This window comes from Plectropomus leopardus, chromosome 15 (genome assembly GCF_026936395.1).
Source record: "Plectropomus leopardus strain MGB_pleo_1.0 chromosome 15, ASM2693639v1, whole genome shotgun sequence".
Lineage (NCBI taxonomy): Eukaryota > Metazoa > Chordata > Actinopteri > Perciformes > Serranidae > Plectropomus > Plectropomus leopardus.
Genome location: NC_142190.1, coordinates 34,323,425 through 34,342,158, shown reverse-complemented (window position 1 = coordinate 34,342,158; position 18,734 = coordinate 34,323,425). Strand labels below are relative to the sequence as shown.

General features: G+C 36.9%; 2 protein-coding genes across 5 annotated transcripts in view; one reads left to right on the top strand and one right to left on the bottom strand.

Moving 5' to 3' along the window:
* The window catches only part of usp25 (ubiquitin specific peptidase 25), a 114,527-nt gene that overhangs the window by 38,421 nt on the left and 57,372 nt on the right, over positions 1 to 18,734 (top strand). The window lies entirely within an intron of this gene.
* On the bottom strand, positions 14,795 to 16,104 carry LOC148187363 (N-lysine methyltransferase KMT5A-A-like). Its single transcript, XM_088088858.1, has 3 exons — positions 16,100 to 16,104; positions 15,466 to 15,651; positions 14,795 to 15,252 (listed from the first exon to the last, which is right to left on the bottom strand). Exons 1-3 carry the CDS (start codon positions 16,102 to 16,104, stop codon positions 15,024 to 15,026), a joined length of 420 nt encoding a protein of 139 aa, XP_087944984.1. The 3' UTR covers positions 14,795 to 15,023.

Here is an 18,734-nt window from a genome sequence, read left to right as displayed (position 1 = left end):
TTGAGGAGTCTCATAGCCTGGGGAAAGAAGCTGCTCTGTGGTCTGGTGGTTCTGCAGTGGATACTTCTGTATCTTTTTCCAGATGTCAGCAGGGTAAACAGACTGTGGCTGGGGTGGCTGCTGTCTTTCAGTATTGCTCCACTTCTGTCCTGTAGAAGTTAACCAGGGTCTTGCTCTCGAATTTAGCCTTCCTAATTTCCCGTTGGAAGTAGAGCCTTTCCTGTGCTTTTTTAACCTGGGTGGTGATGTTTAATGACCAGGATAGGTCCTCAGTGATGGCAGTTCTAAGGAACCTATAGCTGTTCACCTGCTCCACCTCAGCTTAACAAATGTAGACAGGGGTGTGTTTCTTTGCCTCCTTCTTTATAAAATCCTTTCAGGAAATCCTTTACTATCAGTGCGTAAACTAATGACCACTGACTAAATAACATATTTTAGGGATATTTTATATTAAAATTCATAACAGTAATGGTAAAGATAACTGATAAACCCAAATGCCTAACTTGATAAATGAGCAATTGTGATACAATTTGAGCAGATTATTTCATGTGAATATTTCATCAGGGATGAGTTTCCCTGATATTAGTTGAGACTTTGGATAGAATTCTCTGTATTATATACTTCTGATTAAAGAATTCTTCTTCTTTTCTTAAAATTCATTTTGCTTGGCCATCTCTTCTAATGCAGGATGAGGCTGTTTAGCAGAGGATGGATCAGTTCAAGTCAGTTTTATTTATAAAGCCCATTATCACAAAACACGGTTTGCCTCAGAGGGCTTTACAGCATCCCTCTGCCCATAGACCCTTACATCGCCTAAGGAGAAACTCCTGAAAAAACAAAACAACTTGAAACTAAAACAGGAGAAATATGATCCCTTTTCTTGGTTCCCGTTAGAACATGTGTAGCAGCGTTCTGCACCAGTTGGAGAGATCTAAGAGATTTGTTTGGGCAACCGAATAATAGGGAGTTACAGTAATCTAGCGTAGAAGTAAAATATGCGTGTACTATTTTTTTGGCGTCTGTTTGGGGCAGGATATATGTCTAATTTTTGCAATGTTACATAAGTGAAAGAAAGCAGTCCTAGAAGTTTGTTTAAATGGAAGATAGATCTTGATTGAATAAAACTCAGAGGTTCCTTACAGTTGTGTTAGAGGCCAAGGTAATGCCATCTAGAGAAATTATATCCTTAGAAAAAGAGTTTCTGAGGCCAAGAACAATAACTTCAGTTTTGTCTGAATTTAACATCAAGAAATTACAGCTCATCCAGGCTTTTATGCCCCTAAGACATGTTTGAAGTCTAGGTAACTGATCGGTTTCATCTGGTTTTATTGACGGATACAGTTGCGTATCACCAGCACAGCAATGGAAATTTACAGAGTGATTTCTAATTATGTTGCTTAGGGGAAGCATATATAAAGTAAAAAAGACTGGTCCAAGCACAGAACCTTGTGGCACTCCGAAGTTCTGTGGTCCTGCCAAAAACATGCACAGATATCTATATATTTGCATTGGCCTACTGATAAAGTAGTTGGGCTTTAGTTTCTGTCATCAGTGATTGGAGTTGATGTGAGCTAGAGCAGATAAATACCCGTGACTACTGCAGAGTCATTTTTCCTGGGAATTAATGCCTATCGTAACCTTTTTTATTGGGTACAAAATCCAGATGTACGTGGCCGTCAGTAGGTTTTTTGTCCAGTGGGAAAGAGGCTTTCCAAATATAAAACAAGGAGGGCATTTGGAGAACACATGCAGGTTCTTCTGTTGCCAGTGGTACACTCTTCCACTAAGTTTCATAAAAATTGGGCCGGTAGTTTCTTCACAGTCCCGCAGACAAACAAACAGACAAAAGCACAAATGAAGACAATAATATGACCTCCCAGGTGGAGGGTCCAAGCAGATTTTTTTCAGGCTTTAGGTGCTTGTTTGTTATTTAATCGACAAGAAGTGAATTCCATTAGTTACTCATCTTGTTCATCTCTATGTGTTAATTCTCTGTTGATGTATATAAATCTACTTTTGAAAACATTTGATGCAGCATATGACCCAGCGTGAGAACGTATTCTACATAAATACATTGGTATTGAATAAAAATTCAATTTTTGCATCTGGAATGCATCTTGTGTATATTAATTTATACACAAATAGTGCTACTATGTGAGAGGTTTCGTAACTTATCCTGGAAAATTCAAAGATTCGGACAATGTGCATGATGGCAGAAGCGGATTTGGTCTCATAACCTTTGCATTAAAGACAGCTAGTTTACCATTCAACTACTGAACAAATTGGCAGATCATTGTGTATCTACAAGCATCAAAAGTACCCAAATTTGATCTTATAGTTTCTATTTTATTTTTATTAATTACGATTGTTATTGTTAAGATCATTTATTAGACGACAACTGAAAATAACAAATAGTTTGCTTTATCTCAGTGAGGTTACACGTCATGCAGTGCACCAGGTGTTGGAAATAATCTAACATATTATAAAGGCACTTTTGGCTCAAAAACATGACATTTGTATTATTTCACTGTTTGATAAACTGTTTAAGAAGACAAACTTAATTTAGCATCACTGATAGCACAGGTCAACTTGGATTTATTATACATTAGTGAAGGGTTTAAAAGTGTGGCTGTTCATGTTTTAGTGTTAGTAATTTTATGTAAGGTACCTCAAAATATTTCTCAGTGGAGGGAAAACAAATCCTACATTTTACAGTACTAGGGTCATAAATGACTGCAACAACTGACAGCTGCAGCAGGAAGAGATGGTAGACAACATAGACATTTTTTGGCCATAACTCAAGAGTTCTTATGCTAATTTACCCTTCACTAAGCCCCACCCCTTTGTGATGGTCCATCAAGCTGTGGGTGCTAGCATGAAGCTCACACTGTAGCTAACTGCACTCCCTGAAAATATATATAGTGTCACACTTTTTGGAAAACTGTAAAGCTATTTTGGAGAGCAGCAGACAAAAAGGTCTACAATTTGTGTTTGAAGAATATATCCAGGATGTCAAACTGGCAGCAAAAACAGATTAAAAAGATTAAGATAGTTAGAAGTAGAACTGGGCGATATGACCTCAAATCAATATCACAATTAATTTAACATTTTACCTAGATTACAATCAATGAACAGTTTTTTTTGTTTGTGTTTGTTTTTTTGCCCTGATGGCTCATTGACACAGTTTCATTTAACCATAGTATGCTGTACTGTAATAAACACATGATGTATAATGTATAAAACTATCCAGAATAGTATAAGAATTAAAAGCTCCATCTTCTACAACCCTAACTTCAGGTCAATTTAAGCACATTGTGCTGATAATAGGTAAACCTCTCCTGACTGCAGAACTGACTTGAACATCTGCTGTGTGCTATTAATTGTTTTACTTGGGGAGAAAAAAATTTATTAGCCTACTTTTTCTATAGCTGCCAACATTCCCAATTAAAGACAAGTTGAAAATAAGGCTTGTGCTTGTGGCCCCATGCCCCCAAATCACTACATCTGCCCCTGGTAATAATAATGAGAGCTCAGCTCATGTGGCTAGATGAGACACAGAGCAATGTGTCCTGGGATTTCTAAATAATTCCATCCAAAGTCTGACTGAACCTGAAACTAAAACAAAATCATCTGTAATAATGTAAAGAAGTCACTTTCTGCTGCTGAATATTTGGTTTGTTTATTCAGAGACTTTGGTGCTGGTAGGAGAGTCTCCTCTGCTTGTTTGTCTCTCTCACTAAGCTGCGCTGTTGGACCATCAGCTGTTTAATCCGCAATAATGAAACGCCTTGGAAGCACATATATGAGCTGTTGCAGTGTTTTGCTGTGATATTTTTAGTGTGAGACACATGCCGAATGCGCAACAGTTCGCAATTCCGGTAGAGAATGGATCAAAAGCCTTTTTTTTTTTTTTTTTTTGAAAGTAACCAACATAAAAGGCATGGGCAAGATTACCTTGTTTAGAGGTGCTAAATGTCAGTTTTGAATATTTTCGATTAATTGTCCAGGCTAAAGTTAAAAGCACAGATCACAATGGAAAAGTGAACCACCACATCAGATATTTATATATTTTCCAAAAAAGCCTTTTTTTTTGTTCATAATGGATTTTTGGCTTATGGCTTGTAAAAAATATAGAACAGATTGGAAATATTGCTGCTAAGTGTGAGCTGGCCGCAGAGCTCTTGGCCAGGGCGTCTCCAGTGTGAACACTGGTGCTGTGGAGAAGCGGGCAAAGCTCCACGTAAAATCAGCATGCTTCCGCATCCACTGTGAACCTAGCAAAATTCAGGAACAGAAGGGGAGACATTTGGTAAGATACTCACATTTTTGGTGCCCTCTTATGGCAGAATATACCAAGTGCACCAACTTGGCTTGCAATTGCTTAAGCCAATTTTAATTTTTGAGCATTAATGTCAGATTAAATTATAAGACACAGATTTAAAAATGTATATTTTAAAATGGATTGATGTTTCCAAATTGCCTTCACAGTACTATATCAGAGATATCTGTAGTAGATGCTGCGAAAGTTTTGGGATGAGTGATGTAATATACTGAAGAAATAATGCTTTGTTTCAGTACTTAAGTACGGAAGCCCTAAGCGGACGTGTTTTTTTTTTTTTTTTACAAGCCATTTTCTTGATATAACGAGATATTATCTCGTTATAACAAGATATTATCTCGTTATCTCGAGAAAACAGAGTTTGTTTTCCTGAGATATTATCTCGTTATCTCGAGAAAATGAACTTTATAGAGTTTTTATATTTCTGTCAATTTAGTTAGTTTAGTTAGTTAGTTTAATTACTCCACAACATTTCTTAAAATAAATGCATGCTTTAACTTCTCTACATTTCCAACATAGGGAATTGAGGAAAGAGGGAGGAGGGGATGGACAAATGGATGAAGCAATGGGAGAGAAGAAAAAAAAGGGTTTTGTTCTTCATATCCTTTAAGTAAGAAAAAAAAAAGTTTTTCTTCTAGTTTAATGTAATCTCTATTTTAAAGTGGGGTACACATTACTAAGAAATAAAATTCAAATTTCTAACTGCTTTTTTATATCAGATACTTGAAGACCCTTACTCAAAAGTAATATTCTAATAGGAGACTTTAACTTTTATTAAAGTCCTTTTCTGTTAAGATAACTGTATTTTCACTAAATTATGGCTTTCAGGTACTGAAACATTGCACTTCACAGAAACTTAAATCATCCCACTGTTTGGGATGATTGGACCAGCGGTTTTGGACGAGTTCTTGGTTGTTGTAAAAGTTGGCATTTTTAGAGCAGCAGACCATTAGATGAAATGATGCAGATGAACCTGGACCTAGAAATTACAAAAAACAGTGTGACTTAAAGGCAAGCAGGCCTGAGTAGTGGGTGGAAGTTGCAACTCACCTGCTTTTTTGTTGAATTTTGGTCTTAAAGTATTTGCTGTGCTAACACTTTTAGCAGAGGAAAGCAGAGTAACGTCATGTGCACACTGTATGAAAAAGTGCCCCGATATGTCAGTTGTCACGTGAGCAGTTGCTGTACCAGTCACACACATAAGCACATAACTCTGCACTAGTCAATAAGTGGTTGGCCAGATTTGCTTGCAGCTCACAAAGTAACAGACTAGATGCTGAAACTGCTGCTGCAGATTGTGGGCCAGCTGTGAGCTCACCATCATGGCCTCTCTAATATGATTAACCCAATTGGTTATCATGTGGCGAAAGGAAGCAGGTGCTCCAAGGAAAATCACTGCACTTGTAGTTTTGTATGAAGTAAATTCTGAGTTACTAACATTAAAATGGTACTGTTGTGTTCATAGATTCCGAGGCCCTCTTGGTCTCTCGGACTCTTTCACTCCCTTTTAAGCCAGAATTCACTGACCATCAAAACACAGAATTTCATCACTGATGTGAGACATAGAATCCTATAGTACTGTGCCTTGGCTTTTGACAACATGATATATTTACCCTGTTTGCACCTTAACTGGCCTAACTGGTGATTCTATATATTCGGTTTTAATGTCACAATGACCATTGGAAGTGAAGTTCTGGCTCTCTTCCCACTAATTTAGATGGAGGTCTTAGGGGTCACAACTTAAGTTTTAATGAATCCCAAGTAAATGAAATTATATAAGTTGCATAAATTAAAATTCTGCAATAAATTAAACAGCAATGCAAAATGTTAAAGTTGTTTTGAAAAGCAAAAATAAATAAATAAAAAATAAAACTTAAAAAACATTTGAAAAAAGTGCATTTGTGAAATATATATATATATATATATATATATATATATATATACATATATACACTCAAATAGGTAACTTCACCTACAACCTTTCAACTAAAATCACTGTGAGTTTGACAGCTAAAGAAATTACAGTTAACTAACTGTAAACATTGTCGTAATGCATACAAAAATATGATAGAATATTAGGGCCATGTTAAGGAAACATTTTTTGTTTGATTTCAAGAATAAAGTCATCTTTGTATGAAAATAAAGTCAGAATTTTAGGAATAAACTTAAAAAAAACTCTCAATTTTAATAGAATAAACTTATATTATTACCTGAATAAAGTTCTAATTTTACAAGAAAAAATGTCATAATTTTAGGAGAAAGGGCATATTATATTACAGAAATAAAAATACTGACAGAAAACTCTAAAACATGCGAGAGCACAGGCAGCCTCCTTGAGGCAACCTCCCCAGTGTCTCCGTGCTCCCTCTGCCCCATTGTGAGTCTCCTCAGCAGGATGGAGAGCAGACTGCTGCCAGGGAGATGCTGGTTAGTTAGTGGCAGCAGCAGCTTGTTTACAGCCAGTGCAGACCTTGGCTCCCCAGGTAAGACCCAGCGTTGCCGCTGGCCACCAACAAGCTGTGACAGCTCTTGCTGGGTTAGCAGGTTATAGCTCTGGCTGAATTCACCTGCTACAGCGAGTCCGTCTCCTCTCCAGAGGTGTGACCACTCTCCTCATGGCAAAAGTTTTCTCATAAGCCGGGAGTGAGGCAGAGAGGAACCTCGGGGTGGAAGCCGGCTCGTTATGAGCAACTACGGGTCACGTCAAATCATACAGATTAAACATAAAAATCAAGTTTTCCATGCCCATGTGTAGCACAGAAAATCACGTGGGACTTTGGTTGCTTAGAATGCTGCTTATGCTCCACTTGTTTTTACAGTTTCAATTTTAAAGTTTAGATATTTCATAGTTAATGTTTATTTCTGTAATATAATATCCCGTTTCTCATAAAACTACTAAAACTCTATACTCGTAAAATTCAGACTTTTTTCTTGTAATAGTATGACTTTTTTCCTGTAAAACTACGAGTTTATTCTCGTAATATGACTTTTTTTCTCATAATATTACAACTTTATTCTCAAAGTATCAAAAACATTTTCCTTTGCTTAGAATGGCCCTAAAACGCCATTGTATAAACATAAAATCAACTTGAACAGTAATATTTTTATCAGGTATGATACAAAACCCCTCTTGTAACAGAAACAGGATACAAACGGTAAATCAGCATATCTGCAACAAAGCTGAGACAGCTTTCAAGTAATATAACTTTGTAATGGACTTTATACTTTAAATGATTAGTTGAACTTGCAACGCCACAATGCCAGACACTCTTTTGTCCATTTTGAAGGATAGAATGAACAGGCTGTTGGCTAGAAAAGACAGATCCCGTGCTGCTGACCATTTCCCCAAAAACAGCCATTTCAATACATAAAGAAAATCATCCTACAGACCTGAATCTTGCTTGACACAAGTAATCCATCTTAGTGAATAATTAGTTAAGTTTTGGTAATAGAGCTGAGACCATGGATTGTTTTGAAAACCTGATGCTGAACACTCTAGCAAAAAATGTGTACATCAGCTAGTCAGAACTGCATCCAAACATTTAGTCTAGAAAACAAACATGCATGTTGCTAAAAGGACAGGGTTACTTTTAGTTTCAGATGTTAATGCATGCTTGAACACGCGGAGTTCTCTTGCTTGCAAATATTATAACCACAAATTAATAATTTAGACATAATCAAATACAATGTTCACCGTGATGGAATACATATCAAGTATTCAAATAAGCTGATTTTCTTTCAATTCTATTTTAAATGTAGGAAATGAATTTAACATTCAGCAACTTCAGGAATTGGGTATTGTTTTGCTGAGAGATCAGACTTTAGGAAAAAACAAATCTTCAGCATCAGCATTGTCATTCTCCATACGATTTCTGCTGCATTTTCCTTTTGAAGGCTGTAATGCGGTTATGAACAAAAAATTTCAAGTTCTGCCAGTTTCTGTTCTTGAGAGCTTCTGGTTCAGCTCTTAAACATTTTTCACATTCTCTCTTTGATGGTACAGTACAAGATCAGATAAACTGATTCATTTGCCTCTCTACTGCCTTCACCTCTGCTGGCTGCAAGGGTGTTCTTTTCTGTGGAGCTTTACCTGTAAGTGAGGAGAAAAACAAATGTATAGAACTTAACCGTAACAACAGTATAAGGAAAGAGCTTAAGTTCCTTTAAGTTCTAAGTCCTGTGTCCATACATGTATACTTACATATATAGTGCAGGGGAAATTATGAGGGTGATCTTTTTAATTATTGATTGATTTTATGACAAAGAGAGTGATGCACAGTACTTCCAGTTCTTTGATCATCACATGGACTACTATTTATCAATCTCATATGTTCAATATGTTACTTGAGAAGTGTAAAATTGTCACCTTTGGAGGAATGCACTGACTCCAGAAGATACCCCATCCTCTTCTGATGGCTGTTTGCATTTTTTGTGCGTTGGTAGAGTTTCATCCCCCACAGTAGCTGCAAGAGTTTCCTCTGCTGATGGGTCTGTTAAATACATATCTTTGAGAAGACATCTACTTCAAATGTGCTATAAAAATTCTGTCCATAAAAAAAAGTTTCATTTGATGTTGCAGGAATGATTTAAATTACAGAGAAAAAAATAATTTCTCTTGTATTTGTTTTCTTTATTTGCAATTACATCTGAACATTATAAATCTAATCTAAATCTAATCTAAATGATCAATGTTTGTGGCTCTTTCAACTTCACTGTCACAGAATTGCATCTAACATTACCTGACAGAAGTTTCTGTTTCATCTCTCTGTCTATCCAAACCTCCAGTCTATTGATAGTCAGAGCCAGAGCAATCCTTCTCTCTTTCGCCCTCCCAGAAATTAGCTGCTGCTTGAGTATTATTTTATGACTGAGAGTGTTAAACAGTACTTCCAGTTCTTTGATTATCATATGGACTACTATTCATCAATCTCATATGCAGCACGCAATTTTTTATTTCCACCCTAGATGCTACTCTTCTTTTAATAAATGTAATTTTCAGTGTTGTGAATCCACCGACTTCACATTACTACAGAGTTCATCAGTCCGTTTTTCAATTTATATAAATTTTTACTACTCCATTTTTATCATTTGGTTTTTGTTACTAGCTCCTTATGGTTACAGTGATGTTAATCAAAACTGCAAAGCTAGTAACGCAAAGTACAAGCAAAGAAATTTCTTAAATTCATAATGTTTTGCATTTTCTGTTGAATTTACAAGATGGTGCATCAAGGATTTAGAGTTTGTTGTAGCCTTTTCACAAAGATTGATTGTTAATCCTCACTCAACAGCTCCAAAAACTAGACAATTTGTTAAGGAAGTCTGGTGATAATGTTGTTACTAGTTTAATGGTTGGATCAATTAAAAATAATGTGTACACAGACATCTGCTACTATTATTAGAGGCAGATGACATTGAAACATGTCGCTAGAAAGGCAAAAATATTAGTTTTCAAATTAAGTAGTAGCTACAACAGATAAATGCAGTGGAGTGAAAATTGCAATAATTGTTTCTGAGATGGAGTAGAGTGGAACTGGAAAACTAACATGAAAATAAAAGTACCTCAGATTTCTTCTTAAAAGCAATATTAGGTAAATTTACTCAGGTGCAGTCTACCACTTCTTGGGGGCCACCAGACTAAATGGTGGAAAGATGGTAGGAATCTTTTTCTAAATATTTCCTGTGCCTAAATCTGCCAATGTTACTCATAAAAATTAAAAAAAAAAAGACGTAAAAATGTCATGTTTGGAGGAATGTCTCACAGCACTGATGTCAGAAGATACCCCATCCTCCTCTGATGGCTGTTTGCGTGTTGTTGCATGTTGGTAGAGTTTCATCCCCCACAGTAGCTCCAACAGTTTCCTCTGATGAGGGGTCTATTAAATACATAAATACATAATATCTTTGAGAAGACATCAACTTCAAATGTGCTATGAAAATCCTGGCCATAAAAAAGACAAAACATAAACGTTTCATTTGTTGTTGCAGGAATGCCTTAAATTACAAAGAAAAAAAAATCAGTGCATTAAACAATTAGAAGTTTCAAAATTCTGTATTCTCACATTACCTGACAGAAGTTTCTGGTTCACCTCTCTGTCTATCCAAACCTTCAGTCTATTGATGGTCAGAGCCTGAGCAATCCTTCTCTCTTTTGCTCTCCCAGAAATTAGCTGCTGCTTGAATATTACACTAGTATGAAACTACAGTATCTATGTAGGATTTGTACCTTAAATACTGCTTTTGACATTTAATTACTGAAACATACCATCAACAGGAGATGCACGATTTCCATCCTCTCCGCACCCATCTTCCTCATCACTACCCATTACGTTTTCTGTAGACGACAAACCATATCTCAAAAATCTCTAAAAAATAAAAGAGAAATAAATGAAATAAAGACAATAGACAAAGTAAAATGAAAATGCAAACATACCATTTGGATCTATTGTGATTTCATCCAAGTTCTTGCCATGGAACTCTGACAATCTTCCTTGCTCAAGTGCCATTAGAACTTTACTGATCTTGGCGAGTTGCAGGGTCTTCTCAGGGAGTCGATAGAACTCACGATGGATTCTAATGTCATGACCAAGAAAGTTGGCCAGTTGGTCCATTTCTGTGTCTGTCGTGTTCAGTACTGTTGAAAGGGTCGCAGCATGCTTTCGCAGTTTGGTTGATGTTAACACCTTGGGACACTTTACCCCACATGCCTTTGCAAATCCACGGATGCAGTCTGAACCACGGAGATGTGACATGGCTGCAGGTCTTGCAAACATATAAACATTGTCTTTAAGAACCCCACAAGTCTCTCTCTGCTGAACAAGGAGTTCCAAGCAAGAGAGCATTTTTGGAGTCAGAAGAATTGGAACTGGTCTGCCTCGCTTTCCTCTGGTGACAATCCTTAAGAAATGTCTGCAGAGCTTTTTTTCCACTTCAGACAGTGCCCAGTCTAAATCGTCATGGGGCTCAGATGTGTCTCTTGACAAAAATGCAGACAGAGGCATGCTTGCCACTTCTCCTTCCCTGCGTTGGTTAAATAGAATGGTCTGTGTTAGACACACCTTTGCCAGATCTGTCCAGGCCTTTGTAGAAGGGCTTTCAGATATCGCACTGCTGCAGTCATCTTGCATTTGACTTAGATACTGGTGCATTTTTTGCACGTCCTCGGTAAATGGCATTAGAGTGGGTGCATTCCACTTTGACTCTACGATGTTCCTTAGTGCTGTTGCAGAAACCATTGCATTCCACTTCTTAGTGTGCACTTCTTGGAATTCAGAGGCATGCTTTACAAGCTCTTGGTTGTTGAAAATTAGCCCCTGAGCTTTTAAGAGCTTGCTGACATTTACCAAAGCATTCCCAAGTTTAGTTGCCAGTGATGGGATGGCATATGTGTTGGTGCTGGTCTCATAGCCACATGTAATTTTGACAGCTTTGACAATCTCCAGATAATTCTCAGGATTAATGAAATCCTCCATCTTTTTTAACTTGGTATGTTTCCTGGCATTTTCTCGGGTGTGCTGTTGACTTTTTGCTGTCATACCACCTTTATTTAGCAAGTGCTGCCCAAAATCAATAATGACCTGGTCATTCTTTATTATTTCTGTGACAGGATCGGGATTCATAGCACTTACAACTTCCCATAACTGCTTGCTCATATGAGAAGGCACACGCCCAGTGTATGTACACAGAGCCTGAACACGGTTCTTTCCAGGCTTTGGGTTGACTGATCCAGGCTTAAGTTTACAAATTCGCACATGTCGCTACAGAACCTTTCTTGTAAAAAGTCCTTGGCAGTATGCACAGTGCATGAAATCCCTTCCCTGTGCTTCTTTTGGTGGCCGTTTCAATGGCACGAGTTGCCCCTTCCCTGACTCCATTACAGTGGCATTACAAATGTAGTCGAGCTGTTTTTTTCTTTCTTTTGAACCTTTTGGAAAGCTCAAGGCTCTTGCAGCATCGACCATTATCCATGTGTGCACTTTCAAGATGTCTAGCCATTTTAGCATATGGCTTACTGCAGTACACACAATAGTGTCTCTTATTGTAAACTCTATTGCCATTTTTATTTTGGCAAGCACCAACTATGACACTAACTGGTGTCCTGACTTGGGCAGGGTTCTTCTTCTACAGTGGTGTCAGACGCAATGCAGTTTATGTCTAATTCAGGTGTTGTAGTGTCACATATAGTGGGACTCTTTGAGCCACGGTGATTTAAGATATTATCAAGAAATCTGCGTTTTGTTTGTTTGAGGTCAATACTAGCATCACTGTCCTCGGTGTCTGAGGTGGTATCTGGAATACTGTATACTCATCTTCATTTCCACTGACTGATGTTGTATCATATAGTTCCAAGTCATCCAGAGATGTGTCTTTAATCTGAAAATAAATAACTGATGTCACATATGCAATTTAAATTAAACACATCACAGTAAATAATTTACTGTATGAAAGATCATCCAGCTACTTAACTGAGAACTTACTATGACGCTTTTTGTCCGAGTCGTGCTAAAGTGCTTCCATGTTCATTTTGAAAACCCTTCAGAGTCTGTAAAGAGAAGCAACATATTTAGTCATGTACTGTAAGCAACAAGATAAATTTAAGTACAAAAAAAGTTGCTGAATTTGACCTAAACATTCTATTAGCCAAAGGATAATAATTTTGTTTACAAAGTATAATGTATTACATTATTTTTCTCTGAGACTGTGATATAAAATATGTTTGGAAGTGATATTAACAATTGTTTAAGAAAAAAATCTAAACAAACAACAGAACAATACTGAATTTTGGAAAGACTAGGTATAGGTCTTGTAAACACCTGACATGAAAACATGTTAAGCAAATAAAAGCATCAATAAGCATCAGTTCTCATTGTCTACTCAAAGTTTGAGAGGACTTGACAAAAACACCTTTAAATATTGAAAATGTGATGTAAACGCTGAATAATATTCAAGTAGGCTAATGCAGGATCTTAAGGATGCATCTCTAAACTTAAACACATGCTAACAAACCCGACTTCAAAGGAAAAGAAACACAAAAAATTCTGTTGTGATATTTTCTATTAATATGTCAATCTGTTTCTACAAATCTTGAACAGAAGAGGCTTAGTGGGGACATTTCACACACCATGTTATCATCCTTTACAGGGACAAAGTGTCTCCAACTTATCAGATACTTAACACAAAGTTTCAGTCAAACAGTTAGGCTAACGTGCACTGTGGGGACGTCGTGGACATCCCAGATGACAGCCATGAATTTGCTAAAAATAAATGCCTGTGCAGGTTAGGATCTGTCCAACATGTTCCCTAATCTGTTGCCTCCTAGACGCATTAGATTTTACTGTTTGGTAGACCTGATTCACATTAGATTAACCATTAATCACCATGTTTGTTTTATGTAGCTGCTTAAACACATGAGAATCATCACTAGAAGAGTCTAGTATATATCAAGTGATGAAGGTTTATGTACCTGTTCATTAGTGTCCTGTGGACAGGTAGCTTCATCCATCAGAGTCTTGGACATGCCAGCACACTGGTAGCTTTTTTCAGGACAAACATCCATGGCGCATGTTGTCACCTGCATAGATTTGACAGGATAAACAATGAAAAGTATGAGAAGGATTTGGTCACTTTGATGTAAACACTGCAATATATTCAAGTAGACTAATACATGATCATGGGGACACAGCTCTAAACTTAATTACATACCAACACACCTGACTTCAGAGAAAAAGAAAACATCGTTCAAGATGTGCAGTCGCACGTCTTGAACAGAAGAGGCTTAGTGGGGACATTTCACACACAATGTTATCATCCTATATGGGGACCAAGTGTCTCCAACTTATCAGATACTTAACACAAAGTTTCGGACGTCCTAGATGACAGCCATGAATTTGCAAAAAATAAATGCCTGTGCTGGTTGGGATCTGTCCTAAATGTCTCCTAATCTGTTGCCTCCTAGATGCATTAGATTTTACTGTTTGGTAGACCTGATTCACAATAGATTAACCATTAATCACCATGTTTGCTTTATGTAGCTGCTTAAACACATGAGAATCATCACAAGAAAACTCTAGTATATATCAAGTGATGAAGGTTTATGTACCTGTTCATTAGTGTCCTGTGGACAGGTGGCTTCATCCATCTGAGTCTTGGACATGCCAGCACACTGGGAGCTTTTTTCAGGACAACCATCCATGGCACATGTTGTCACCTGCATAGATTTGACAGGATAAACAATGAAAAGTATGAGAAGGATTTGGTCACTTTGATGTAAACACTGCAATATATTCAAGTAGACTAATACATGATCATGGGGACACATCTCTAAACTTAATTACATGCCAACACACCTGACTTCAGAGAAAAAGAAAACACTGTTCAAGATGTGCAGTCACATGTCTTGAACAGAAGAGGCTTAGTGGGGACATTTCACACACCATGTTATCATCCTTTACGGGGACCAAGTGTCTCTAACGTATCAGACACTTAGTTTCAGTCCAACAGTTAGGCTAATGTGCACTGTAGGGACGTCGTGGACGTCCCAGATGACAGCCATAAATTTGCTAAATGGCTGTGCAGGTTAGGATCTGTCTTAAATTTCCAAAACACTTGAAAGCATGTATTAAAATATGAATAATTTTTTTGTTTCATAAAGATAATACCTTCAACTACAACTACGACTTCTTAAATTCTACACATTTAAACACTGTGCAGTCATGAAACATACTTGCATTCGCCATGGGCAGTCTTCTCCTCCATAGTCATATGTAATTTCTTCTCCTTCCTTTATGTCTTTTAGTGCAATAAGACACAAATGTGGCTTTCCTTCTACCTCAGTTTTTTTCATCCTACAGTTCGGATGTCTGTGTTCATCATTCACTAGGCGGCCAAATGAACCATCTTCTATGGAGGCATCAATACTTTAAAGGGACAAAAACAGGAGAAAAATCAAAATAAAAAAACATTTTTACATAAGAATAATGTATCTCTCTGGTACTTATATAAGATTTTTGTTTATATTTACATTTGTTTAAACATTTTTATTTACTTCATTCACATTGCAGGATCACATTATTTTTTACAAAGTATGTAAAAAGAATATACTGTTGATAAAGTGCAACTTAAAATCTTACCACCATGTTTTCCGTCTCCCCTTGAATGCAAATAAAAATGCTATGCATGAGGGGTGGTAAACTTTTCTTCTCTTCTGGGATTCAGCATCATCTATCAAGTTACCCCTGTATTCAACTACAAAATCCCCTTTGCAGAATGAACCTAGGGTGAACACACCACATCCTGAAAGACATTTTCTATCTGAACTAGAAACCAAATCAGTATATTCACTGCAATGGTTATTTCATATTGTATGTGGCCACATGTACAAAAAACACAGTCCAGATAAAGAGTGACAATTGCATTTAGTTTGACTCAATGGCAGCATGACTGAGATGAGTTGCCAACTAGTAGTAGAGTAATTAAATTTTAGTAGTCTACTTTACCCCGAAGTTTTGCAATGATAACCATGCTTCTTTGGCATAGAATAGTTCTAGTATAGTATAGTATAACTATAGTATAGTTATTGGCACCAATACCGTGTATAAAAAAAGCCCTGGGGCTACATTGTGTAAGACTACAATTAATAAGCTTCTCAGTTAAAGGTTACTTCATCCATATGTTTTACTGTTTTGGCGTATATAATTATCACGCTGCAGCTTCTCCCCTGCTTTCTGCAAAGGGGCTGAGCTCCTCCATATAAACTTCACTTACGTCATCTTCCTTATTGCAAAGGCAAATTCCATTAGAGAAACAAGCCTCGCATTAGCAACTTCACGGCTGTGCTGCTGAAGTGATGCATGCAGGCAGTGCAACGCTTCAGCAGAGGAACAGACAGGATGGACAAGACAAGCCAATTATAGGATGACTGTTACCAATGAATGTCCACGTCTCTTTTTCTTTCTGCATTTCACTCAGAACTGTGATGTCATGAATATGATTTATTTTACTTACATTCTGATTCATTTTTACTTATATATGAGTGTTTATATAGTGATGTTGCTGTAGCAAGCTTTACTGTTGCTGCACTAGAAACAATAAAGTTGCATTTAAAATATAAAAAAATCAAATCTAGCTCTAAATATATTCTTTTAAAGAGAGGAATTATTAGTTAGTTTTAAAAAACGAGAGGGAGTAATCATCTTATCTTTTAATGCATTAATGAACCTAATCTCCAGTTTCCACGTTTTGTCAGTCTTCAAACCAACATGGTGACAGGCATCTTTAAGAGGACTGATCCTTGGTGGCATTTCAAACTGTTGAGAAATGAATAAAAACGGCTTAATTTCTGAGAAGAATACATGTGCTATATTTTATGCTGTGCTATGCCAACTCAATGTCTGTTATATCCAGCCTAAACGTAGACATAAAATGTTAATTTTTATAATTAAGTGACATAAATCGGGACACACTTAAGATGAGGACAATTGCAGAATTAACCCTGTCCACTACAAACAGGAGAAAACGGTAAACACATTTCCACTAGCATGATTTAGTTCAAGGTCCACTAAATAAATATTACAGGCAAAAACACAATACACTATTTATTAACTGCAACCAACCAACATAGGGCTCTTTCAGGATGAACTGCGTCTTGTCTGGAAAGCAGACAAGAGCAGGCAGCAGCAGGGGACAGAGCCAGATAGCAGGGGTCAAGTGAGAAACTTTCCAGCTGGCTTTAGTCTGTACAGGAAGTCACAGAAAAACACACCTTTTAGATTGATAGTACTTATATATCGGTTTGTATGCAGTCTACAACCCTTGTTAATCATGAGCCAATTAAAATGTTATACAGGTGATCTATGATCATGTTGCTGAATACTTTGAACCACTCCAATGCTAATATTAAAAACAAGATTGAAATATTGTATGTATCCAGTTTTTAAAATGAATATGGGCTGTTTTAGTCTCTCAAACTAAATATCACCCTAGGCCACACAGCAGATGTTCTGTTAACAGAGTGGGCCTTCTAAATAAGATAATTAAAATCAAAATGTCCCAAGTTCAGCAAAAAGATAAACGTTCCAAAATGTTTTAATGTTTAGTCATCTCAAAATCAATCGGCTGTTAGACCAGATGAGAGCCAGGTGTTTTTCATCATTACCTTAATAGGCTCCTTAGAGTTTAGCCAGTGGGCTGCGTGTCATAATTGACAATTGAAGACTGCGTGCAAACACATATGAGTCTGATGATATTTTAATAAATCAGAATCAGATATAATGGGATTACTTGTTTCTGTGACTTTTTGTAACCCACAGACTAATGGCCGCTGTACAACTGTCTGACTAGACCGCAGCTTTATGTCTCTGCCTGCTGCCGCATGCGCTCGTCCGCTTACCATGCGCAATTCATCTCCAGCCTCTTTAAACCGTGGGCTAGTGTCATAGGTAGCTCATAAAAGCATGGTGTCGAAGCAACTTCTTAAATATTGTTAAATGACTCCCCTCCCAACAAACGAAACTAAACGAGCAGTGATGGAGTCGGTCAATAAAGACGCTTTTTTGTCGTACGACACGTGTAAAAGTGACATCTCTTAATGACTGACACACAACCTTTATGTTAACTGAGTAAATCCAACCTGCTGCCCGAAAATTCCAACAACCGTTTTAATTGCTTAATTGATAACTTTGGTACAGTTGCTAATTAGTTGATGCTAATGCGTTTGCCTAGCATCCTTTAAACAAGCAAGCTGACAGTTTCAACAAATAAATAAGTGGCTACTTAATGCACGAACTGTCATGGCATTACGATATATTTCAATAAAATATTTAGTACTTACTGAACACGGTGCAGGCAGTGCTGTAGTGTCTCAATGATGTTGACGGTGGCACTGAGCGAAGGTCCACTTCCTCCTCGATTTCACATTAAATGCCTACCAGTGGAAGTTAAGATATCAACGCAATTTAATGAAGGGAGGCAATGCCCTCCAACTCACTGAGTTGGAAGGGTTTCCCGGTCTGCTCTGCAGGGGCTTTGTCGTTTCATTAAAATGCTCTACAAATAAAGTTTGCCTGACTTACCAACTACAGAAATTTAAATATTATATTTATGGTAAATGTTATATTTATGGTAAATGTATTAATATTATTAATATATATAGGATGCTGCTCAAAAAATATTGTGGAAAGTTTTTTTTCTGTAATTTAATTAAAAAAGGTGAAACTTTCATATATTCAAGAGTAATTACAGATAAATAGAAATATTTCTAAACTGTATTGTTTTAATGCTGACTATTACAGCTTACAACTCAAGAAAAATTTATTTATTTTTTTTTAAAAATCTCTATATTTTTTAAGTGTTTTTATTTAGAACCTGTTCCTTCATATTGTTAAATAATTAAGACTTACTC